The sequence below is a fragment of the Gavia stellata genome, chromosome 25 (assembly GCF_030936135.1).
Source record: "Gavia stellata isolate bGavSte3 chromosome 25, bGavSte3.hap2, whole genome shotgun sequence".
NCBI classification, from domain to species: domain Eukaryota; kingdom Metazoa; phylum Chordata; class Aves; order Gaviiformes; family Gaviidae; genus Gavia; species Gavia stellata.
The window spans coordinates 12,685,431-12,711,236 of record NC_082618.1 but is presented as its reverse complement, the minus strand read 5'-3'; the positions used below and the strand labels follow the sequence as shown (position 1 = coordinate 12,711,236).

Here is a 25,806-nt window from a genome sequence, read left to right as displayed (position 1 = left end):
CACCCGGTACCCATCAGCCGCACCACGCACAGGCGCCCATGGGGCGACACGGCACAGCACAGCACCACGGAGGGGACGGGGCACCCAGGCGGTTGGAGACCATCTCCTCCCACAGCGCAGAGGGAGGGGCGCGGGGCGTTTGCTGGCAAGGGGTTCACCCGGTGGGAAGGTGGCTGGGTCCCTGTCGGGGCAGAGATGAGAGCTTCTTCCCAGCGCAGAGGTGCAGCCGGGAGGTGAGGGCACCTCGCTGCCCGCGGCCGGGGCGTGCCATTTTCCCACAGGATGTTGAAGAGTTTTCCCTTTGTTGAAACAAAAATTCTCTGCAAAGAAGAAAAGGATAAAAGTGTCAGAGACTGTGGAAGGAGAATATTCTCACTCCTGCAGTGACAGCTACGAAGTGCCAGTCCCAGGGAGGGAGCCAAAGCCGTGGCAGTGCCCATCCTCTGGACACCAAGCTGCCCGCCACCACCCAGCCGGCAGAGGAGGAAGCTCAGTGAGGGGCTAAAAATCATGGATTTTTGAGACCCATGCTTTCAGAAATGGAACTTCCTCTCATTTTAAGTTTTATTGGCTCTTCTGCTCAGCTAGGAACTTCCTAATGAAAACTCTGATTTCGTGACATAGAAAGATTCCAGGAACTGGAGCCTGTGAGAAAACCAGTAAATAAATTCCTCATGGCTTGCGAACGCCTCCTGCATGAAAGCACCCACTCACGGGTGGCCCCATGCACAGGCAAAAGCTGGACGGAAAGTCCCCCAGCCACTGAGATCATGCTGCACTCCCTTCACCTCTGCCCTTAAAATCCACCTTGTAAATTGGCTGTTTCCATCTGGTTTTTGGAAGGAGTGGGGACACCTGCTCTGCTTTTCCACCCCCCGTGCAGGGAGCAAAGCACAGCAAACTTCAGCCTCACTGCAGAGATGGACACAAGCACTTCACAAAGGTTAACTGGGAAAAAAGGAAACCTGCTGGGCTGTGGCACGCCGTCCCCGAGAGCAGGTGGCAGAAGCGCTGCAGGAGCACCTAAACGTACTCCAAAAGGAACACGTAAAGCTCCACAGCAGCACGGACGGGCACAGACCTGTCTGTCACTAACCTCTACAGTTTTCTCACTCAGTGCTGCCCTCATCTTGCAGAAGCCTTTAGGATGCTTTAAGACATATTATTGATCACATATTTAATAACAAACAGTGCAATTAGCCAATGTTAGCTATACACACTTGACCACAGATGAGACAAGTCATTTTGCGCAGCACCATACTCACCTTTCACAAGTTCATGACTCCTCCTTCCTGCTAGTGGCTCTAAATGAAAACCAGAACATGGGTTGGGTTGCAAATAAAGTGGCAAGAAGTCATTAAATCCCTGTCCCTTCCCCTCCCTTACTGCCTGCCCCTGCGGGCTTTGCCTCCTGCTCCACAGCCCCCGCAAGCCCCAGACCCCCCGTGCCACCAGCGCCATGTGCCTGCGACCAGGCAGGGCAGGATGCGGCCACACAGCACCTCGCCTGGCAAGAGCCGCTGGCACCTACCGTGCTGGAGCTGCCGTGGCTGAGCTTGTCGAAGCGAAACTTCAGGTTTGACCTTGGAGAGTTTCTGTTCTTTACATCTGCTGGAGGGAGGGGAAAAGCAAAGAAGAAAAATAATAATCTGTGAACAAAAATATTTGCTGAAGCTGTAGTGCTGACTGCCGCTCGACCAGCCTGACAGCCAGGCACTTCAATAGACTGTCATGAGTGCTACCAATATTTAGTCTATCTTAGCTGAATGTTTGGCAAAATCTGTACATTAAATGTTTTTGATGGAACAAATTGAGGCTTAATTACATTTCACAGTGTTTCTACTGGAAATGCCACTGAAAAGGCTACCAGAAATGACTGATCTGTATAATGTATGGGTGGATTTCCATGTTCTTGGCAGGAAAAATACAAAATAAACACTTTAAACATTAAAAGGGGCTGGTTTAATAGTTCAGAACATCGCTAATGAAATAAGGAGGAGGACCTGTGGGGTGCTGAGATACAAAAAGCCAGCCAGCCTGCGCTCTGCAGCCCAGCTTTTCCCCCGCATGGCTCCCAATTATGGAGCTGTTCAGGGTGGATTTGTGCCTTGCCGGCTGTTTCGCAAACAGCTCCTAAGTTCATAATACGCGTTTTCATTTGGATCGTGGTGCCTTCCGGCAGGCGTGCTGCTGCAGGAGGAAATGAAAGAAACGGTGATCTGCAGGCGAGGGGTGAGCGCTGCAGACATCCCCCAGCCCCAGCACCACCGTGCCGTCACCAGTGCCACCACCGCAGGATGCACCAGCAAAGGGCCATTTCTGCCAATTTTACCCTGCTGAATTGCACCTCATTTTGCAAATCGTCTGACTGAAACGGATGGAGTCGGTGGCAGAGTGAGTTAGCAGCAGGGGTAATGGAGCCAAGACCAAGGGAAGCTGCTTGTTTATTAAATAATTTGTGAGTCACGGTTCGGTCCTTGGAGACAGCGAGTTTCCACAACTACTGCACATGCCTGTCAGGGGAGAAGGGAGGAAACAAAGCCACAGCAAACGCCACCTCTGTGCTCTAATTTAGAAGGGAAACAAACTCCCCATGGAAATACAGAAATAAAGCACATGAGGCCGCCTCTCCAGAACAGCCCCATTGGGATCGGGGTTTCGGGAGGAGTGAGGGCTTGCCCCGCAACCCGCAGGATGCCTGTCCTGCCAGGGCGAGCACGACCGCTGCTTCGCCCCATCACCTTCGGCAGCCGCCTGCAGCCTGGGCGAGGCTGGGGAGGTGGCTTCTCCATCCCAGAGCCGCAGACCCCATCCCGACCCACCACTGCAGGACCCAGGGGGCTTCAGGAGTGAAGGCAGAGCTGGTGCCCCCCCAGCCCTCCCACACCCCTGCAACCCACCTGTGGGGCTCCTGCTCATGATCACGGGGGTGGCCGCGGCCCCCACACTCGGGCTCTCGCTGCCGGGCGAGGCACTGTAGACAAACACGTCCTGCTTGAACGGCGAGGCCGTAGATGGCTGGCTTCCCTGCATAGGGAGAGACCGGGACACGGCTTTCTCTTGTCCAGCCAGGTTTTCTCCCCACACGTTGCTGATGCCTCGTTACACCCCTGCTCATCAGAGCCCCACGGTGTGCCCACTGGTGGGAGAGCTCAACCTGATGGAGCAAACTCCTGGCCCCGGTGTGCCGAGCGCTGCCCAGTGCACCCCAAGGCTCACTGGGGTGTCCCACCGGCCACCCCAACCCTCCTCCGCCCCGCACCCAGGGATGGGATTAAGCCCCTCGATGTCAGCAGGGAGGAGGCACCTGGGGGGGCCACAGGACACCTCCCCCCCGCACAGAGACCACCCGCGGGTCCGCAGGCAGCAGGAAGCCGAGGGGCATGCGGAGCTGTGGGGTCCTGAGCCCAAGCACGCTGCAGGGCGGGCTTGGTGCCTACCACGCTGTCGTACTCCTCCAGGGTCTCGCTCTCCCCCGCCGTGCTGCTGAAGCTGCTGGTGCTCGAGGAGGAACGGGAGATGTTTGACCTCCCATTCTCTTTCAGCTTAATAAACGGCCTAGGAAGAGAGGCGAAACAAAACGGAGAGCACGCGGTTGTCACTCGGAAAGCTGTGTCCTTCAGGCTACGACAGCAGGGGCAGACCCTCCCGCGCGCTCCCGGAGCAAAGCAGCTGCCGCAGGGACAAACCTAGCGGGGTGTTTCTGTAAATAACCACTTCCAAGAGCATGGGATCAAGTAGCTGGTGGGTGCCACCAGCAGAAACCCCTGGGTCAGGCTGACTGCCCGGCGGCAGGGCAGGAGGGGCACCACGAGCCTTCCCAGCTCCCGTGCCATGAGGGTTTGGGCAACTTCTGTCATATACTGCTCTTTGCTCTTCTTCTTTTTAAAGACAGCTATTTTCAAACCATAAAGGAGCTGTGCTCATGAATCACCAGAATCTTTTTTTTCCTCCCTTAATATCAAACTTATTTATAGTAAAACCTGGAGACAGTTTTGTTTGACAAAGTCCCTGATGGTCTGTCAGCTACAGGGTGACTTGAGCTCCGGTCAGAGGAGGACGGGGCTCCTCCCAGCTCACCTGTCTTTGTTGGGGCATATTTCAGGAGAGCTGGGGTTGGACGAGGTTTCAGATTTCATCTCTTGAGAAGAATGTCCCAAATCTGGTGTCTTCTGGGCTCCAGAAACACTGTCACTGAGGGCACAAAGAGACAGGTTGCACAAGTTATACAAGAGACTTAAAAAGGATGGTCAAATTAGACTCCCTAACACCAAATGCAAAACTGTAAGAGTAACAGATGCTCTCTGGATACCACCGCTTTGATTTAAAACAGAGGGAAGGGATCCAAGGCACCATTCCCTCAAACACAGCAAAAACAGCTCTCATTGCTGGCTTGTGTGGAAAGGGGAGGCTGCGCCCAGGCAAGGTCTCCAGCACCCACCGGCAGCTTCTCTAACGTTTAACATGCAATAGGGGCTTTTAACCTTAGTGACCAGGGCGGTGTCCAACTTACCACCTTGTCCTGCTCTCCGCCTGGCTCTCAGACCCTGTGTGCAGGCGAGGGAACAGCCCCGAACGGCGCTTGATGGGACTCCTGGACTGGTTCTTGGCAGCCACTGCTGCTACAGGGGGCTGAAAGCACAGAACAGTCCAGGCTGGAGAGCAAAGCTCCTTCCTAGAAGCTCCTAAGACTAAACATCCTACGAGGAATTATGCTGCCCTGCAAGTCTGAACCTGTGCATCTAGAAAACATGTAATGCCAGAATTTCTTTTATATCTCCTTTGTACTTATGGGCTGAAAACCCAGGAAGCTAATCTTCGGTTCTTCCACAGAACAAACCCAACTTGAACACAGCACTCACAACATAATGCTCAGCTCAAATCTTTTTCTTGCCCCTTACACTCACTGCCTGCTCAGGGGACTACTGGACCATGCCAGTGCAGTGCAGCGCCCTGCCAGGCTGGGGAGAGAGGGATGGACAGAGGGACAGTGGAATGGAGGGACATGCGGCTGTGCTCACCGAGAAGGTGGTCTTGGTCACCTCGCCGCTGTTGTGCGCGATGCCCCCACTGAGGCTGCCCGGGATGCCGCCGCCGTGCTGCTTCTTCTGGCTGCCCACCATCGTCTCCATGGAGTGGCTGCGCACCCGGATGGCTCTCTGCGGGCAGAGGGGACAGGGGACAGCGCATCATCACCACCCTGCGAGGCCACCAACCCCACCCCTCCCCAGCCCCAGGTCCCTCCCCAGGCACACCGGAGCATGACCTGCCTGGTCGCCCCCACCCCGAGAGCCAGTGCACACCAACAATCCCCCAAGTAACAGCAGCAGCCATTGCTCCACACAGCCCGAGGACGAGCCGCCTCTCGGGGAGCCACACAGCCATGCCACGGTCCGGTTTTCCCCCCACTGCCCCCACAACAGCAGGTGAGAGGGCTGAGGACTGCAGCTGTGGGACCGGGAGCGGCAGACATGAGCCCCAGTGCCCTGCCTCCTGCCCGGAACCTGGCCAACCTCCCAACAGCCGCAGCAGGAATGGGGACCACAGCCGAGTCATAAGCCAGTGTTTGGATGCAGACCCCTGCGATTCTCCCTGGACTCGGAGAGGACGGGTCCCACTCCTGCCCTGCCTGCACCTCTCCTGCACACTGACAGACCTCTCCAACCTGCCCCGAAACATCCCCAGTGCTGGAGGCTTCACAGCTTCTTCACAAAAGTACTTCTGTTCTTCAGCACACTTATGCTTTAAAAATACGTTTAGCCTGAACCTCTTCTGCTGCTGGTTTGGCCCATCCATCTCTGTAACGGACCCACGGATGAGCTGCACAGCATCATCCCTGTGGCAGTCACAGCACAGTCACAGACCCTCCCTGCTGCCTTCGGTCTTCATTTCTCCAGACCAAGCAGCCCCCCTCCCTCACCCTTTTCATGTCAGCCCTGCTCTCCTGAGCTCCGGGCACGCTTTCCTCCGGACCACCCTTGCCTGGGCTGCGTTGCTGAGTCTGGGCACAGCTTCCAGCCGAGAGCCCACCCGTGCTCAGGCTTGCCATGCTCTGTGCCAGCACTGCAGCCCGGCATGGCTTCTCCTGCTGCATCCCTGCTGCTGGATGCAGCAAATCAACAACCACGACCACTGCTGCGCCAAACTCCTCCTGCGATCCAACCCCTCGGCCGAAGTGCCCGTGGCCTCCTCACAGCCCAGGCTGAGGGCTGCGTTTCCTGCACAGCCTTAGGCACCTCGCTCACTCAGCAAACCACAGCCTGGTCCCAGCTGCCCTGAAACATCCCTGTTCGTTTTGGCACAGGCTGGTTTTTATAGGAGCAAGATGCTCAGCGCAAGGCCTCGTGCCCTTGTTGCCTCTGGCTGCCCCGGAGAGCTGGAGCACCATCGGAGCTCTGCACGCCGAGGGATGCCCATGGCCAGGCGTGCCTTGCCCGGGTACGGAACAGAGATGCCGGGTCTAACCCGCCTCCGTGGCAGATCCCGGAGACGTGCCGCACCAGGTCTGGACACGAACGGGACTCGCAGCCCCCGCAGAGCTCTCCACATCCCCCAGCAAAGGGCCAACAGCCGGGCTCTGCGAACGTTGGTGGCACAAGTGGGGGAAGAGGACTGCTGTAATCTGTTTTGACTCAAACTGTTGCAAGCAGAGCTGTGCATACCGGAGGCAGCGACCTTCTGCAGATCTGAACACTTGTCTGGGTGCTTAAACGGGACCTGAGCTATTTTTAAAGTCTTCTCTTAGTTGTTATCCCAAGCACTTACAAATACGACCACAAGATCTTTTGAAAGTCTGGCACACGCTATGAAAAGCAGCAGTGAAATGCACAAGTTAAAAAAAAAAAATCTAAGCCCTTATTTTAATTACTGTAGTCACCATAGTAATGGGAGCCCAAACTGGACTGTGATGCCAGTGTGCCAATTACAGCAAAGTTTCTCTTCGCAGCTATTCCCTCAGAATTGCTGCTGTGCTATCTGCCGTGCCATGGCTACCTCTCCTCCAGCCCCGTGAACCCCAGCTCAAGGTAAACAGATTTTGGAGGAAAGAAGCCATCAAGGGCCAGACTTCCAGAGGTGCCTGGCACCGTATCGATGGTGCACAGGCACCGGTTTGCTGCTGGCTCCAGGGGTTCCTGAGCTGTGGGCAGACCTGCACTGGGTAAGCGGGAGCCGCAGCCCTGAGCTCTCACCGAGCCCCAGCCCGTGCCGAGGACCACGGCTGCCCCGAGAGCCCCGCGCTGTCCCCTCCTGCCCATCCAGGAACAAACACCAAGCAAGAGTCCATCAGACCTGATTTATTAGGGTCAGCAATTCATACAAAATTTGACAGCATTTGCAAATAGAAGTAACCAGTTGCTTACTTTGCTGCCAGCAGCTCCGGCAGGTCCTCGTGCCGTGCAGGCAGGAAGGTTCCCGCCTGGGGCTGCTGAGGCCATGGAGCTCTGCAGGGCACCCGGACACCCTCTCCCAGGAGGGGCTGGCCAGTGGCTCCTCTCCCCACGGGAGGGAGGTGAAGGGACACCTCTCGCTTGCTCAGAGCCCAGCAGAAACGAGCTCTGCTTTCCTCTGAGCGGCCGGTCCCCATGTCGCATGGCCGGGGAGGAAGGGGCTGCAGGCTGGGTCACGGGTGTGATGCACCAGGCAAAAACAAACTGTGGGGATCATGTCTCACCCCCTCCCAGCCTTCTTATTTACCGTCTCTCCTCTCCCCCGTTCACTCTGACAGCGCGCAGTGGAGGACATAAGCTAGGATGCAGCCCAGCAGCGCGGTCCCGAGGTGGCCGGGCAAACGCAGCCCAGCCCAGACCACGGAACTCACCGCCCGGGCCAGCACACCCTGCAACGCCAAAAGAGCAAAGTCCACTTTCTCGTACACAAAAAGCATGCAAAAAAATGGTTATTTAATACCATTGTCTCAGACCCTGAAGCGAAAACTGTGATGTATGACTGCACAGCATCTCAATTTCTGTCTAAACAGGACACACCTGAGCCTCCACCTACCCCCACAGTGGGGGCCAGGGAGCTGCTCACCCCTCTGCAGCCGTGGGGTGCAGGATGAGGTGACTCATCCACCAGTGCCTGTTTCTCTATACCATAAAGAAAACTGTGCCTATAAGGTAACTGCAGGAGTTGTCTGCATACAGCCGCAGCCGGGGCAGCTCCCCTCGTCCAGGACGGTGACGGCCACCCTGCACCAGCACCCGTCCCCGCTGCAGATGCGGCTAAAACTGCCTTTGCCCAGCAGAGCCAACACGCCAGGAGCAGGATGGGGAGAGGTATGGGGAAGCTGCATGGGCCAAAGCACGGCCTCAGGTGCCACCCAGGGCAGGGACACGGCGCCCTGGCTCAGGGGCTCCGTTGAACACCCACCCATGGGTGCAGCCCGGATTTACACATGCCAGCCCTTCCCAGCTGCCTCCCCATCGCTGTCACAGGGGAGCCTCACCAGAGACTTCTGGCAACGGCTCATCCCCCGAGACTCAAGTGCTGCCCCTCAGTTTCGAGGGATGTGCCCCACTGCCCAGCTGGTCTTGTCCCTACCTCCAACAGCGCCTCAGTTTCACCCACATCGTTTTATCTCCTTTCTTCTTCTCCTCCCTCCGTTTCTCCCAACCCACTCTCCCTTCTCTCCCCTTACACCCCCAATCCCCCCAGCACACCGCCAGCACCATTTCCCCTCTCCACAGCCAGCACCTCTCATTGTGTCTCCCATTTAACACAATGACAACCAACTCCCACCGGCTTGCCACAGCAGCCGCCCCGAGGCGTCCTGCCCCCCTCCCCGCCCTGTCCCGCAGCCAGGGTGGCACAGCGGGGCCACCAGCAGCCCTGGGACACGAGCAGGACTTGCCCTGCAGCAGCGGAGCCTGACTGCAAGCACAGCCCATGCCGGGGTTCTGGCCCTGGACCGAGACCCCTCCAGAGACGCGGCAAATGCCAGAGCATGGTGGTGTGAGAGGAGGTGCTCCGGGGCTCTGGAGAGGTCGCCCCGATGGTGGCACTCGCCAACACCACAACTGTGTCAGCCTGTGCCTGCTCCCACTGGGACCAGCTTGGGTGTCCGCTGGCTGAGCAGGTGCTGGTGGTGGGGAGCTTCTACCTACTGCCACTCTGCTCTCAGGGGACACCTCTTGTCCCCCAATACTGTTCATCCACGCATTCCACTAAAATGTGCTTTGCCAGCCCCGGGTGCATTTTAACTTTGCTGTTGGCAAGGGACAGGGGTTTACCTTGAAAGACTCCAGAAAGCCCCCATGGCCCCCATTCTCCAGCTTGTCCTCCTCGGGCCCCAGCCCCAGCATGGTCTGCGTGTGCCCGTGGAGCTCGTCATGAAGGTTGTCCAACAAGGCAGCCCGCGTCCGGTCCTGGGGGAGTGAGAACAGGCTCAGTCGGGGGCCCGGAGGGACCCCATGGCCATCGAGTGTGCTGGGACATGTGCACGCTTTGATCATTTGTCCCTGCAAGCGCTGACCCAGCTCAGCCAGGGAAACGCGGATTTGAGGAGGAATGCCGAGGGCCTCCTTGCACCTGCCGCGGCACTGGCAGGGACAGGCGGGCAGCGTTACCTCCAGCTTCGCAAACTTGTCAGACTTGCAGCAGGCGTTCTCGGCATTGATGAGCTTGGTGAGCAGGAACTCCCGGAACTCGGGGCTCTGGGGGGAGAACGGTAAGGTGGAAAACACCAGCCAAAGACTCTGCGTATCTCTGGTCCTGGAGCTGTACTAACCCCCAAAACCTAAGCTCACAGCTCACAGATGTGGGATCATCGGTAGAAAACCCCAGATGGGCTCGGGGTGCCTTCCTGCACTGGCCGTCACCTCCGCACTGACACAGGTGACCCGGCAGCAGAGCTGCAGCTGCCGCCTTGCACAGGTTACGCTGTGCGATGGTGCACGGCCTCCCGCCCTACCACAGACCCCATGGGCCTCACTAGAAATCAAAATACATGCATATAAATTCCAGAAGTCATGTTTTCCCTAAGCAGCTGTGCTTGGAAACATCTCGGACATACACATACGGGTTTTTATGGCTTGGAACATGATTCCCGTCTCATCTCTTACTTTCTGGAATACTGGTGGGCTCGGCAGGGGTGGGCCGAAGGAGGGGACATCTTCCCGGGCCGTGATGGACACCTGCGGAGCCAAGAGAAACGTTATTCCCATGGGTGCAGCAGAGCAGCCCCCAGCGCAGAGATGTCCCTTTCCTGGAGGGTGGCTGGCGTGGGGCAGCTGATGCTCTCCCCAGCCCAGCCCAGCCCAGCCAAGGTGTCCCAGCACCTGAGAGCCAAGGGGCATCCCAGAGCCCTTGCCCTGCCAGAGACCGCTCCTCCCCAGCCCTCATCAGTCATCACTCCCACTTTCACGAGAGGGTTAACCATGCACAGCTTTTTACATTTATTCCTGTGAATTCTGTTTTCATTTGTGGCTCTAAGCAATGTGCTTTTGGTTTGAAAAATTATGTCTTACTGGATCTCTTCATAGAAAACAGAGGGAGAACAGGGTTTATGCTACCTACACTTGGGCGATGTGTTAGGCGAGTATGGGCTGTTCTGAGGCTTATTCAAATACCGAGTAGCATCAAAAATCTTTAGTAAATGAGCATGCTATTATACATGCACATATTTCATACACATATGTATACACCCACACTACGTAATAGTGCATACACAAATATGTGTGTGTGTATGTCTGTTTAATATACACATACCTATTCCACTTAGGTATAATACTGGTTGTATCACTGAGCACACAGGCAGGGCAGCCACTGGGCAGCTGCCTCCAGACCTCAACCTGAGATGCCGAAGCAAAAATCAGCACGTGCAAGTCGAGACTCCCCTCACCTTGTATGCCGTGTTATCTGCCTCGGGGTTTTCCACCTGCACAACAATGTAGGCGTGCAAGAAGTTGGAGGCGATCATGTCTGGGACAAACGGCGTGTTCTCTTCTTGGAAGATAATTGCCACAATGTCATTGCCAATGTGCCTCTTCCTCTGGAGCTAAGTGGAAAGGGAAAACATTTGGCCGGTAAAGCCAGGCGGCTCTGCTCCCTCGGGAGCAAACATCGGCTCTGGATGCACAGGCTGCCGCATGCCGGGGAGCCCAGGCGGCTGCTGCCCGCGCCACCGCCTGCCAGCCGAGGATGCCGCGGCGCTGGGGCTCAGCAGCTGGCGGCGCTGGGCAGGGCAGCGCCAGCGCATCCCGGCTCAGACACTTCTGTGCAAGAAAGCTCATCTCTCTTACTTGTTGTGTGTCTCCTTCAGTAAAAGGCAGCTTTGTAGAGACGTGAAACATTATCTCCCTGTCCCTGAACACCGTGTACACAGACTCTGCTCCCGTTTGCCCGTGGCTGACATCCAGACCTCCTCGAAAACTAGAGATGAAGGGAAAGGCGGGGAGAAATGAAGAAATATTCATTAAAAGCTTAGCAGAGACTGCCGGTGGCTGCCAGGGGACAGGATGATAGGAAAAAACAGCTCATTTATCTTTATCTAGTAGTGAGCAAACGGGAAAGAACAAACCATGCGTCACGTATTGTAACCAAGCATCGCTGTCACCCATCTGAAATTCAGGGTGTGAGGCAGAGCCACGCCGGTCCGCCGGGGCTGACCGCAGCCGTGGGCACCAGCCATGGGACCGGTGGTGCCAAGTGCTGCCACGGCGGGCTGCCCGCGCCTACCAGCCCACGGCCCTCAGCAGCTGCGGGGGTCTCTGCCCGCGCCGTGGCTGAGCCTGTGACACTGGACAGGGCGCGTTTCCATATGAAGTTCCTTTCATCTACAGCTGAATATAGCCAGATTTTCTCACAACCTCAAAACTGCAGGAAAGGAAGTTTTTCTCTCTTGGCAGCTCCTGTTTTTTTTTCAGAAAACTCCCCCAGCTTTGAAAAACAAGCCAAAGCTATATTTGCTTCGGCTCTGTACATCCCGCTCATGAGTGAGATGACTTCTGTTCTCACACAGTAGATATTTTTACATATGACATGGTCTCTCGTTAAATGTATTTGTAAAATCACTCTTTCTATTTAACTTACCCTTTGAAGTCCTGGAGTGTTATGGTGTCTCCCAGAAAACTTAAGAAGTTCTTGAAGGCAGGGCTCTCTTCATTATTGCCGAACAACTCCTCCTCTTGGGTCTACAAAACACAGGGCGCATCTTTTGAGAAACCCAGCCCTGCCTGTTTCCAGCAGCCAGCCTGCCCGGGCTGCACAGCGCCCGCCAACACTGGCTCCATGGGGAAGAAGGAGGGTGTGGCCGTGGCTCTGCCACCGCGGCATCGGTCTGACGGAGCCACAGACGCACCTGCGCTGCCTGGGCCGAGCGTGACCAAAGCCACTGTCCCCAGCAGCCATCACACACTGGGACAGCCCTGAACCCTCGGGGACCCCCCAGCACTGCTCCTCTGTCACTCTATGGGTGGTACAGACACAGCAACCACGGACACCACTAACGTGAAAGGTTCCTTCGAAACGCACCTTCTGCATGTCACCCTGCTCTGAACATCTTCTTGAAATCAAACCTTGCTATCAGCAAGAGCTGCCACAGCAACAGAGAAGGGAACCCATCCCACCCCAGCTCTGACAGCCACTTCTGCTCAGGCCACCTCTCCCTGCCCGCCCGTCTCCTGCCACCTCCTTCCCTGCGTGCGACCCCCCGGGGCCGCAACCAGCACCGCATCCCCGGGACACCGCGCACAGCCGCAGGCTGCTCCCCGCCTCCGCTCCCCAGCTGGCACCACCACGCTCGGCCACCGGCACCGGCTGTGGGCCGCTCACAGCCCGCTCAGCCACCAAGGCACCCAAAGGTAAAGCTGCTGAGAGAGACTTCTGACCAACAGCAAGGGACCTTAGGATAACGTGCAGGAAATACCAAAACACAAATGAATCCTCCATTGGAAAATCCCGGTCTTAATCATCCCCTATGTGCTGTATTTCAAAACAATGAGACCTTAATTATGGTCTTGCATGAGTTACTCAATCCAAAATAAAATGCAATATGTAAAGATAATTAGAGTGCCTGTCAGAATAATCTTTGGTGAGTTATAAGACTCAGCTGCCTCCGCATTCGCCATCCGGAGTCCCTCGGCTAATGACAGTATTTTCAGCAAACGCATGTCTTCATAGCCCACAGTCCTCCAAGACAAATGTAACTGCTTCACTGTCTAAACATGTATCTGATTAAAATACCATGCCTGCTAAAATCCATTTTCACATCCACTTCTCCCTACTGCAGCTTGTGGGCTGATTTCCATGCTGAATTTTTTCAGTCACATCATTTTTTAATGAGTCAGGGAAACATCCAAGCAATAAGAAATGCATTATTAGTGAGGACACCCAGTAACATGACGTGTTGCACGTGACAGAATTAACTGCAGGGCCCTATTTCAGCTTCAGGGGTCCCGCGCTCGTGAAACGCAGAGCTCTGGCAAGCGGCGATGTGCTCCACAAGAACGGCACGGGGATTACTCACCTGCCTGAACTTCTGATAGATCACACCAAACTTGAACGTGTTGTTGACCTCATGTTCATCGTAAGACACTATCATCTGGGATGCCTGCAATAAAACAAAACACAGATTATTTCATTTGGTAGTGCAAAACGCGACATCCAGAAGAGCAAACCCTGCTCGTCACGTGCTGCTGGCCGGGCTCACAGCTCCACTCGGCGCACTCACCATCGCCCGCTGGACGCAGTACAGCTCCTCGCAGCAGGAGGAGCTGCAGCGGGGTACAGCAATGGCCAAGTGGTGCCCAAAGGAGTGGAACCAGGGCAGAAGCCAAATTTCCACATAATTAGGCCAAAAATTTTCAACAGTGGCCCCAGTTTCAGTTATCAGCATCTCTGCAGCCTCTGCCACCGACAGTCCACCTGGACGCCCGTGGGCTTTGGGTGGGCACCAGCTGCAGTCCTGGCAACCAGGTGTGGCGGGGATGTGCGGGGAGCCCCGACCTCTCGCAGGTTTTCTGGGGGAAGTTTGAGGCCCTTTCAGAGCAGACAATGGCAGTTCCCGCAGCGCCCCGGCTCTGCGGTCCCAGCCCCACTCTGGGGGTACAAAGTCAGAGACGCTTTTCTTCCCCAGCCGGACATCGGCTGTTCTCAAACTTCCAGATAAGGGTTTGACTGCAACCCCAATAATGACAAAGGATGAACAAAATAGGTTTGACCTTGGCTACTTCAAAGGGTGGTGAAACTGCCTTATAGCTTACTGCTGTGCCTGCCACAGAAAAGGTCTTCCACATAAAAGGTACTTGGAAATGATGGATCTGCTTTGTAATTTCCCAGGAGGGGGTCTCTATGGCACCACAAGAGCACACACAAGGAGAAGCGAGGCCGGAGGGGGCAACGAGTCAGCCCTGGGACGTCACCAGCGCGGACTGCCACCCGGATAAAGGACTCCATCCCTGGCAGTGACCCATCCGCCTCTGCATCTCTTCCTGCAGAGCTTCTCAAGCACAGGCTCAACCTGTCTCACCGGGTTTCAAGAAAACCTTAAGGCATCAAACCGAGATCCAGGTTGGTTTTACACCCCGCAGACAGTCACCTTTCCCTCCTTCCCCATGATACAAGGGCAGATTAATACCAAAGTGCCATCAATCCTTGGTGGCCAGCTGACAGAACAAGACGGGGGCATGCGCGTGCCATCAGATGGCCGTTAGCTGACCTGCTGCCCAGACGCACGCACGGCCCACCACCGCTGCACTGCTCACTCCCCTTTGCAGCCCAGTACAAAGGTAGAGAGCTAGAAAGATGCAGTACAAACATCCATGCTCTGTATCAAAGTAGCCATTGGATCTTGGAGAAGAGGGGAGAGTTAACCCTATTTGACCTTCTCTGCCGAATACGCGACTGACTTGGGGTAAGTTACCTCACCTTGGGGTACAGAACCGGGTTGAACTTCAGCCCAGAGGCGTCGTCGCAGAAGGCCTGTGGGCAAGGGGAAAGAGCAGTCAGTGCTGGGTCCCCAGGCACACGAAGCAGACACCCCTGTCCTGCCGAAACTCCATGACAAGGCTGTGAATGTCTCATAAAGGAGTCAAATCCAGCCTCCGATTGCAGGAGCTCCCCTGTTCACATCCTCCCATTGGGATGCCCCATGGCCTGGCTGGTACCTGACTGAGGATGCAGCAAGACAAGTCCCAGGTCTCTCCATGGGTCAAAGATGCTGCCACTTCCCATAGATATCAACTAGTGGCATGCTCGGGATCAGCGGGAAGCCAACAGTGGGCCCAGTGCATACCACGACCTGCCAAGTGCCCCTGGACCCGAGAGCCCATGCACTGCTGCCCAACGCCACCTGATGCCGCCCAACGCTGCCCAATACTGCCCAGTACTGCCCAACGCCATCCAACGTCACCCAACACTGCCCAACACCGCCCAATGCTGCCCAACGCCACCCAATGCTGCCCAAGGCGCCAGGCGCAGTGGCGTGGGCTTTGCTGCGGGTATCCCAGCCCAGCCTGACATTTTACCTTTGCAATCTGGGGGATACTGGGGAGCTTGCTAAATCCTGCCAGGGGGATCCTTTCATGCAATGTCTTCACTTTCGACCTAGCAAAGAAAAAGAAATGAGCAGACATCAGGGAGTGTCTAAGGCAAAGAGATGCTGGCTGCAGCCCCCCGCTCACCAGCCCTGTGGCGTGCACACAGTGATGCTCCGCCAGCTGTTGGGAAATGTTCTGCAGAATTTGTTGGGCCTGGTTAGTAAGCAAAGGCTCAAATTTTCTTCTCATCTCTGCAGCTCTTAAAATATTCATAGTTTGGAGGGAAATGACACAACAGTTCAGAAGCGCTGGGTCTTGTCAGCTTACAGAGGGGTGGCGATAGACGTGACTGGTATTATCCTGTGTCACAGAGAGGTTTACGCTCAGTTTCAGCGGGTTTAGCAACAGACCAAAGTCTCGTGTTCATTATGGGGGGGTCAGGCAGTCCCAGTGCAGAAACAGTAAAAGGATGACACCCCAGCTTCCCATCCCACCCTGAGCCCCTCCATGTGCGACAGCCTGCGTGCTGCCAGCCCGGCTCTAGGATTTACAGCAGAAACAAAATAAGGGACTCCCAAAGAGAAAATATTTTGTTAAACAAAGCTTTTTTTTCCATACCTGAGTATAATCCTTAAATATTCTGTGCCATCTGCCTCCTCACACTTAATAGAAAGGATCAGATTTCCGAGGCTGCTGGCTGTACAATAAAAATTTAAATGATCCTAAAAATAGAAAACAGTGCGTTAGCAGTGGGGGAGACAGCTTGCGATAGCAAGGACACTGCCCCGCACCCCGGCCGGGAGCAGAGGACTCACCTGCCATCCCCACACCCTCCCGCCCCTCGGGGACACACACTTACACCCCCTCCTCACAGGGACCAGGGCTTTAATCCCTCTGCCCGTGGACTTTAGCATTCTGCTCTCAGCTTTGTTCAGAGGGAGAAAGAGGATTACAAGACTGTGAGCAAGACGGCAGGCAGGCGGCTGCCGCGCTGGGCCCCCCAAGTCCAGCCGAGCCCCAGGTTGCTGCAGAGGGGGCAGGCTCAGAGCCAGCGTGCCCACCCAGCGCCCTGGGGGGGCCCTGCCAGCCGCGGAGGCCGGGGACGAAGGCGCTGTGCATGGCCATCACTGCCACGGTTGGTCACCCACCAGTCCCCTCCTCTCCTTGCAAAGAGGCAAGTTGCAAAATTTGCCCGTTTTGCTCACAATTTTAGCATTCCTTTTTTTTTCTTGGGGGTGTGCAAGTTTCAGCCGACTGCTCGTCCCCTGCGGCAGGGGCACCCACCTTCCCCAGGAAATGCTTCCTGTAGGCTCTGGCCTCTCCTTTGCACTCCAGCTTGTAGCCGTAGGTGCTGGGGCTGAGGTTCTCCTCCTCCTCCTCGCCGATGCTGCTGTCGGACGAGGTGGGTGTGCCGAGGTTTTCCGGGTCTTCGATCCAGTATCCCCCAAACTGAGGCAGGATGATCAGCGGGTATGGGCTGCCCTTCTCTAGGATCTGCAGAGACGCGTGCCCGTGAGGGGTCAGGCAGGACCGGGGTGTGGATGTGGGGTGCAGGGACATGTCACCCCGTGTCCTGCCCCCCAGCTGCCCCCTCCCACAGCATCCCCCAGCCCTGGCATGGCAGGGGGCAAATCTAGCCCCTCTCTGAAACCTCTTCTCTCTCTCCTAAAAGAGGGCATATGCTACCAAGGAAAAGCAGCAGCCACAAAGGTGGGGAGGGGGAACGTGCTTTGTGCAGCTCCTCTCGGAAACAGGATCTCCACCAACTCCCATTATCGGCACTTTCAGAAAGGCATTTGCTGGAAGGCGTTCAGGGTGGTTCAGGGCACCCACCTCATCAATGCTGGGGTATGGGATGTAGTCTTCCTGGAAAACGGAATCAAAACACCGCGTATGACCATCTGTTCCCCACCAGCTATCCCTTAAGACCACAGCCTTGCACATCCAACCCGGGGAGCGCTTCCAGCCACCCACTGCACTGGTCCCTCCCGTCCTCATGCCCTGCACTGAGCACCAGGCGGTAACGGAGATGGATGCTCAAGTCGGGTGAGGCCGCCATGTGTGGCGATGGGCACAAGGCCCAGGAGCGGTGCCACCGCGCTGCCCGGGGACACGGCGCGGGGACCCCTCCCCGCTCCGGGTCTGCAGGAAAGCACTGCAGCAGGGTAAGTCCTTTTCCAAAGGGGTCTCCGTTATGGGTGTAAGCTTCTCAGCTCTACGGCAGAACCCAACCATTTTACACAGCTTGCCACTGAAATACACAGGTTTGGACATAAAGCTGGATTAGGGATTTACAGGCACCACTCTCTCATCTTTGCAATTCAATCAGTGCCTTCTTTTTAGAGAACATTTAAATCCTTTTTAGTCCTTTGAGTGACTGTCTTTGACAATACACATTAAAGCCCTGAGATAAGGGGGGGGGACACACACTTGAAGAGATCCACGCAAGAAAAGAAATTCAACCAACCTTATGTTTTTGGCTTCCAGTCCTCTGTTCTTCAAGTTTTGGTGCCTGTTTGGGACAAAATGAATAGATTGAATAATTAAAGGTGTTTTCAACACAGACAAAACCACAACAGTATTTTGCTACACAGAAATCACTCTGACATGAGTGGCATGAAAGGAGGGGGATCTGCCTGGGATGAGCCGAGAAGAGCTGCCAGCATGCCAGGACAGACCCTGTCGTAACACAGCGAAAATGGGTGACGGGGATGTGGTAGGATAAGACCTGGGATACAGCGACACTGCACTGAAAATGTCTAAATGTGAGGCAGGGACTATTATTTCTGTGCCGGCACAGCACTAAACACAAAATGCCCTATATCCCGCTTGAGCTTCATCTTAATTTCTCCAGGATAGGCTCCTAAAGGAAATCCCTGTGCCGCCTTCCTGCAGAGCTGGGACCACAGCCCTGACATGTGGCAGGGCGATGTCCCCGGCTATCTCACAGTGTCTGGCCCAGGCAGGAGTTCGGACATGGCAAACCCTGCTCATGCTTGCCCGTGCCGCGCCGGGGGAGCACCGTGCTGGGGGAGCACCGCGCTGGGGGAGCACCGCACATCCCGGCATCGGTGGCGAGTGCCACCTGCCCGCACACCTCCTGGGGGGACAGGGCACATGCCAGGGGACACCCTGGTCCCCTGACCCTCCTCCTCGGGCAGATCCTGATGTGCTTTAATGTGGGACAAGAGAATGCCTTGCCCTAAGCCGAGGGGTACTGAGACAGTGCTAGACACAGCCATGCTCTGTACCAGAGTCTGCCATTTGCAAAGACAGGCAGCAGCGTGCTGATTTTACCAGGGAGCAACGGGACCGCGTCTCAGGGCATGTGCCCCTAAACCTCCTTTTGCAAAACTGCGCGGGGTGATACAGAATAACCTTGGAGGAAGATGCTGCCGAAAGCACCACTCTCCCGCCGCATGCTGGGGCATTTCTGTGCAGCGCTCTTCTGCACGGTTTGAGCTGGGAAGCACCTGCTGTGCCCCCTCTCAGCAGGCTCACACAGTGCTGGGGACTTCAGCAGCAATTCAAAACCTGCCCTGATCGTACAAGGCCTCCCAGCACGTTAAATGTACGAGGTGCTGTGGGATCTCTGTCCTTGCAGCCTCTGCTGGGTGGGGAACGTCCCGCGGTACTAGAACGCATGCTGCTGCTCACCTGCATTTTTTCCAGCATTTCGAAGAATTCTGCAGACTGAAAAAGAAAAGAAGGGAATCTCCTGTTCAGTTAAAGATGATACGAGGTGAGCCAGCCAAGCCACATCAAGGTAGGGAAACCAGACGCCCCAACCCGTACCGGGCACACTGGCTCTGGCTCTCAACAGGACCAGGAAGAAGAGATTCTATCCATAACTGATGGCGTGTGCCTCCAAGACACCCCGCCGCCGGGCAGGGACAGAGCCCCGCAGCCACCCTGGGCTCCCAGGGCCAGCAGCCATCCCACACCAAGAGCCCCCACCGCGGCTGTGGGCACCGCACGGAGCAGTGAGTGGCAGCAGCTCCCCACCTCCCTAACTCCTCCTGCTCTGCATTTCATTTCCAAAAAAGCGCGAGAAGACGGGCTGACTGACACTGCGGCGCTTGTCCCGCTCCCCGCTCACGAGCAGGCGGCTGCCAACCACAGCAGCTCCCGTCCAGCCTGGCAGAGCTGGGGCTTCGCCGCTGCAGTTCACCATCACCAGTAATACTCACGCCCGGACAATTTCCCATCCCGCTCTGTGTACGGTTTGATAATGGTTCTTTAGTAATTTCTTTTTATAATCACAGCAGTGTTGGCACCATCGGCTGTACAATCTCTTTGGGTTCTTTTGTCCCCTGGGTGCTTTCTCAGGTCTCTAAGGTCCGTGTTTCCCAGCTCTCTGCAGCGGTGACACAGGCTAGAGATGCCAAAGGGAGAGCGGACCCACTGGTGCAATCCTGCCCGGCGGGGCACGGGACAGCCCGGCTGGAGGGAAGGGAAGGAGAGCACCCGCTGCGGCCATGCTCCTCCACTGCTCCACGATGTGCTGCTCGCTTCTGCACAGCGAGCGCTGGATCTCGGAGATCAGGTGGGGAGAAAACACAGACGGCTGCCAAGTGCCACAGGGCACCCGGCCAGGGTCGAAGGCACGGGGCTTGCTGAGGGCGCAGGGACGCGGGGCAGAGCCGGTCCTGCCGTGGGCAGAGGGATGGGGGTGTGTGTGCCCTGGACCCCGTTGTCCTCCTGCTGCTTTCCAGGGCCCCTGGCAGGAGGAGGTCTGTGCACACAAACCAGGAGCAAAACCCCTTCCTTTTGAAATGAAACAGGCCCAGACTGATCAATCCAAAGAAGCAAATAAATACTTTTGCAAATGAGACACCTACAGCAGCCCTCCCCACGTCCCTTACCTTGCAAGGTGCGAGCCCTGGGCTCTGTGTTTCACCAGCTGCGGAAACGCCGGCAATGTCGCTGCCGGCCGGGCAGGGCTGCCCCGTGCAGGGTTAATGGCCTACTTGCCAAATGAACTAAAGAGATTAGCGAGCCCCAGGCTCCGACTGAAAAATCCTGCGTGGCTCCTCTGGAGAGCAGCCCGACCCTGCAGCCAGGGAGCTCGTCCTGCTCGCCCAGCACGACACTGCCCGGCTCACGGGCTGCTGCCCCCCTCGCCAGCCATGCTTTGCAGCCCTGTGAGCATCCCAAGCCACTGCAGCGCTCATGGGGCACATGGGGCACGTGGCTCCTGCGCCTTTTGACACTTAGCATGGGGGGCTCAGGGACAACAAATCCAGACTGGGAAGAGCCCATTGCCACCTCTCCAGGAGAGGTGCTAAAGCCACATTTGTCCTGCTCAGCCGCGCCTTCCCTCGGGCAAGGGGGGACTTCAAGAAACCCTGTTCCTACCCTGATCTACCTATGCTGCCCAAAAGGGCCCGAGTCCTGGCAGCAGCCAGCGCATTGCTGAGCTGCTTTGGGGCTCGGCAGGCACCGGCCGCCTTTCCCACTCGGTCCCGCCATGATGTTCGGACGCAGCAGATGCGGGTTTGACCCGAGCGACCGGCGCAGGCACAGCCCCACCAGCATGCACAGCCATGGGGAAATCGGTGCTCCACCAGCACACACCAGCCTCCTGACTCACCGGGCACCCACAGGGTCACCCCTTCTGTACAGCAACTGCTGAACCTCAGCTGGACGATCCTGATCCCTCGTCCGGCTTTTCCTGCTCTCAAGTACATGCAAATAAATTATCTAGTCAAACTATGGTTGTAAATGTTGGGGCACTCCCATAGAACTAATAAGTGGCTTTTCTGGAGACATGAAGCAGCAGCCCTATCCCTCCTCTCCCCCATCCTTCCCCCCCCTCTCTTCTAACCGATGTCTGCTCCTGGCCACCCGCCACGCTCCAGCCACAGCGGATGGGCTCATGGCTCATACGGCCAAGGAGAGGCCAGGGCCACGGCAGACACTGCCAGTCCAGGAGCGAGAGCAGAAAGCGGGATCAGCAGCTCCGATGCTGCCGGCTATCAGAAACGGTTTGCGGAAGAGGCATGCAAGGTTTGGGGCAGAAGGGGTCACGATACCAAGGAGAAAGGCATGGGGGGATGATTTTTGGTGAGCTCTTAGAACAGACTGAATTTCTCAAAAGACAAAAAAGGGAGAAAAAAAACAGAGGAGGAGATGAAGAAATGAAAATCAAAGACCAAAGGAAAACCTCATAGAGATTTTCTTTTAATAAATGTGGCGAGCAAAGGTTAAGTTTTACAGCACGAGCAGCCTAGTGACTGCCCTCAGTGACACCAGCTGGGATGGGGGAAAGACGCTGTCAACACAGGCGGGGACTGCTGTGGCTCGCAAGCAGCCCTGGCCGTGTTTCTAGCTTTAGACTATGCCCCGTTTTTAACCTACTGCACCTACGGGAGGGAAAACGAACCCTGGGCTCAGAAGAGCTCTGTGCCCAAAGCTGGGAGCACTTTAAAAATGCTTTTCCTTATTTTGAGCTTGGTTTAGATTCTGGTTTCTCGTCAGGTCTCTGCGATGGACAAATGCTCTTTGAGTCAATTAAAATAGTTTCCAGGTCCCACTCTGCCAGCAGCCAGAACCAGAGAAGCAAACTGCACAGTGGCACCGGATCCACCTGCTAAAGCAAGTTCCAGCAGAAAATGCGTACACGTATTTAATAAAGCAGACAGCAGTCTGTACCCTTTAGGGATTTATGCACACTTGAAGCCAAGCTTTACCAGGCCACAAATATTTTGGTAATTATAGCGGAGACAATCACAGCTTTGTGATGCCCGGCAGGAAGCAATGTCACCTGCCGTGGGCCCAGCCGGCAGGAGAGGGTACGCTCGCCCCGCTCGGGTCGCTGGGACTGCCTGCTCCAAACTAAACCTGCATCTGCTTCCCAAACACAACCAAAGGCAACACCAGAGCAGACAGCCGTTTCCCCTGCCACCTTCGGCAGGACAACCCTGCCCAGCAGCTTGTCCTAAAGACCCGTGAAATGCAAAATACTCAACCCGAAATGGTATACTTGCTATTCCTTTCCGATCACAGGTCCTCACCCCTCACCACTGAGCACGCCACACTGGCAGCGTGAGAGGGGATGTACAGTCACATCCCAGTGCTCCAGCACAGAAAAGTACACGATTCCTCTCCGTCAGCTCCATGCAAGACACCAGGTCCGGAGCCGAGCCGGCTGGAGCACACAGTGCCTCTTCAACTGCCCCACCACCCCGGGGGTGAGTTTAGGGAGCAGGTACCTGCAGACGAGGAGCACTCGGAGCAGAAGCTGCAGCGCAGCCAGTAAGCGCCTGCTTTGAAGGTTTCTGAAGAAAATGACACCCAGAAAGAAAACCCTGCTCCGGGCAGGAGCTGCCAAGGATGGAGCGCAGCGGGGCAGAGCTCTGCCCAGCACCACTCCCTGGCGACCCACTGCGCCTCGCACAGCACTCACCAGCAGGCCCCGTAAGAAATCCATCATCGTCCCGGCGTCGCCCCCTCCGCATCGGCCACACAGCAACGGCTGCTGCCACGAGCAGACTTCCTTCATGGGCACTCGGCAAGCGCGGCAGCGGCCGAGTGCCAGCCCGGCCATCCCTCCCCAGCCCCGACACCTCCCTTCGTTAATATTTCTCCAAGCCAGAGGCACGGCAGGACTGCTGCTTTGTTATTTCAAAGGGTGGCTCCCCTGGGAGGCAAAGTGCCCCAAACAGGTTGGGCAGGAAGCGGGTGAGGGTTTGCAGGGAACAGGCAGGCTCCTGCCCTCCGCTCGGCTCTTGCTGGGATGCGCAGCCCCTCAGCGGGATGCACGGCCCCGCAGAGGGATGTGCTGCACCCTTTGGGAAGGCACTCGTGTGGGAGAGCTGCAGTGGGAACTGGGCGCTGGGCGGAGGCAGAAAAGCCAACCTCTCCGGCTGGAAATCTGTACGCACGAAAAAGCCACAGCCCTTCCAAAGGAGCTAACGAATCCCAACCTTAAATCCTCCCAGAGTCAGCTCAGGACAACCCAGCCTGTTGACCCAGGAGCTGCAGACTAGGCACAGCACCAGCAGGGCCCTCCCGTCCCAGAGCCACCCGGGGAGGGGGCAGGACACAACTGCTTTGGCCAAAACGCCTGCGTGGCTGCGCCTGAGCACGAGCAGTCCCAGCTGCTGGGGACTCCCTCTGTCCCTGCTCCCACCGCCCGTACCTACCCCTCGTCCCTCTCCGTGACACTAAGTCTTGCAGAGATCTCTGGGAAGCACCTTAAAGTCTACCGAGAGCAGGGCAGAGCAGGATGAGCACCGAGGACATCAACTCAACCTGCTGCACAGCATCTCATCGCAGGTTCAGCTACGCCAACGCTGAGCCACCACCCAGCATCCACCCAGCATCCCCTCCACTGACCACAATGGTCAGGGGATCGAGCAACATCTCTAGAAGGACCAGGTCTCTGGCTCCCAACCACAAAGTCACCCCAGGCTTCCCTTCATCAGGCTGATGGCTCCTTAATCCCTGACATCTCTTCTCCCAGGCGTCTCCAGTTCCATCTCTTAAATGCCAACAAATACATACCAGTCCCTGCCTTTCAAGAGCTGACGGCAGCTGAGACCCAAGCGGCTGCAGGGGCACGAGGAAACTCCGAACAAGCAGACACACAAACAAAAACCAGTGGCCCACAGACAGACCCTGGACTGAAGACAAATGGGGTTATTCCTGTTTGGCACCTCTGGAGCTCCCTGCGCTTGGCAAAGACACAGGATCCTCCTCTGCCACTGCCTCGCCAGGGTGCCAGTGCAGGCAGCCGTCACCACAGCAGCTCTGCCATCGTGCCGCGGGGACGGAGGGAGCACGTGCCATGGGCTCCCAGCTCTGCCTCACCTTTCCGAAAGCACAGTCTGTGCCATCTGCAAAAGATTCAGGAGCCCTTTAATCCTGCTGTAAAGCAGAACAAGTCAGTAATCGCCTTTTAATTGCTTTAATTACGTGATTACAAAAATGAAGAACCAGCAGTGAAACAGGCAGCCTCCAGCCTTGCCGTGGAGACCGGTCCCCCGGCATGTCCTCAGCCAAAGCCACCGCTGGCCTCCCCCCAGCCACAGCACCCATGGCGAGACGGGCCCATGCGGCTTGTGATGCAAGAAGGAATGGCCATCTTTGAGATGCATGAAGAAAAAACTCAATGTTTGCTTTTGGGGAGCTTACATTACCTGAAGCATATGGAAGAGCATCTACACACTTTTTCCATGCCAGGCTTTCCATAGGTTTCCGTGCCAAGTTTCCCATGCTGAGAGAAGCCTTGAGCTGAAGTTTAAACATCATTGAAGAGCCCGACCTCCCGCTGCCCCACATTGCCCGGCTCCAGCCGAGGAGCAGCCGTACACTCCCTGCCTGCGGCGTGCCTGGGGTCTCGCCCCCCATAACCCCTCCTGCAGCAGCACCCAGGCAGGGAGCAGACCCCAGCATTGGGGGCCACCTCCGCACCCGCACAGCAGGGCTCAGCCTGCCCGGCTCGCAGGCTCATTAAAAGGCAGAATTTCCTTTTAAAACATGATGAGGGCAAAGGCAAAGGCAGAACCTTTCAGGACGCAGGTGCTGCTGTAAAGCCCGTGAAAGCAGGACGGAGCACAGCAGCAGGAGGAGCCCCAGGGACGCTGCGGGGCTGCAGTGCTCACAGTCACAGAAAGTCCTGCCTGAACGCCAGCCAGGTGTTACCAAACAATCTACCACCTTCCTGCAAGGCAAAATGAATTGCGCCAACAATTTGTTTCCTCCCACAGGGGCAGGACAGGCAGGCCAGGGCCGTGGAGGAACCGCAGCACTCGCCCAGGAGGGCCCACGTGAGAAACGCCGACGCTCGCTGCTTCCCCGGCCTTGCAAGGGCAGGTGGGCACCGGCCGTCCCACCACGGGATGCAGCAACATCCCCGAGGTGAAATCCCTCCGAACCCCCGGGAGGGCTGCTCATCGCCCAGCATCATCCCGGGAAACTTCCTGTCCTCCAAGGCTGGTAAACTGTGCGGGGGCTTTGGCTTCCCCTCCTTGGGCACCAGCCCAAGGCCAGCCAGGAACGCTGCTGGGACGAGGACCAGGAAGCACGCTCTGCTGCTGGCACACCAGCACGTCCCGCACGCAGCACACTGCATGTCCCCGGGTACACCCCGCAGGTGGGATCCCCCCTCTCCCCAAATTTCCCGCGGTGCTCCCAGGACAATGGCCCCGCTGCCGGCGGGGTCTCCCCAGAGGCGCGTCCCCGCTCCCTCCCATCACTCCAAGCTTCAAGCCCCCCACCAGGACCGCCCTCCCTGCAGCCCGACGAGGTGCCACAGCTTGTGTCACCAGTGAACTGTCAGCTCCTACCTGCTCTGTGCGCCCAGGTCATACACAAAGCTCTAAAC

At 56.6% G+C, this 25,806-nt stretch overlaps 1 protein-coding gene across 1 annotated transcript in view; it reads right to left on the bottom strand.

The window, feature by feature from the left end:
- Positions 1-1,288: 1,288 nt before the first annotated feature.
- The window catches only part of RAP1GAP2 (RAP1 GTPase activating protein 2), a 79,133-nt gene continuing 54,615 nt past the window's right edge, over positions 1,289-25,806 (bottom strand). Inside the window, exons 5-25 of the mRNA XM_059829460.1 lie at positions 19,134-19,169; positions 17,944-17,988; positions 17,310-17,342; positions 16,761-16,970; positions 16,095-16,198; positions 15,465-15,543; positions 14,866-14,919; positions 13,466-13,549; positions 12,031-12,131; positions 11,241-11,370; positions 10,841-10,996; positions 10,062-10,133; positions 9,567-9,653; positions 9,231-9,365; positions 5,022-5,159; positions 4,514-4,632; positions 4,081-4,194; positions 3,441-3,558; positions 2,901-3,027; positions 1,532-1,608; positions 1,289-1,304 (exon numbers count right to left, since the gene is read on the bottom strand). Coding sequence (XP_059685443.1) covers positions 1,296-1,304; positions 1,532-1,608; positions 2,901-3,027; positions 3,441-3,558; positions 4,081-4,194; positions 4,514-4,632; positions 5,022-5,159; positions 9,231-9,365; positions 9,567-9,653; positions 10,062-10,133; positions 10,841-10,996; positions 11,241-11,370; positions 12,031-12,131; positions 13,466-13,549; positions 14,866-14,919; positions 15,465-15,543; positions 16,095-16,198; positions 16,761-16,970; positions 17,310-17,342; positions 17,944-17,988; positions 19,134-19,169 — 2,028 coding nt within the window. The 3' untranslated portion in view covers positions 1,289-1,295. The remainder of the gene's footprint in view (positions 1,305-1,531; positions 1,609-2,900; positions 3,028-3,440; positions 3,559-4,080; positions 4,195-4,513; positions 4,633-5,021; positions 5,160-9,230; positions 9,366-9,566; positions 9,654-10,061; positions 10,134-10,840; positions 10,997-11,240; positions 11,371-12,030; positions 12,132-13,465; positions 13,550-14,865; positions 14,920-15,464; positions 15,544-16,094; positions 16,199-16,760; positions 16,971-17,309; positions 17,343-17,943; positions 17,989-19,133; positions 19,170-25,806) is intronic.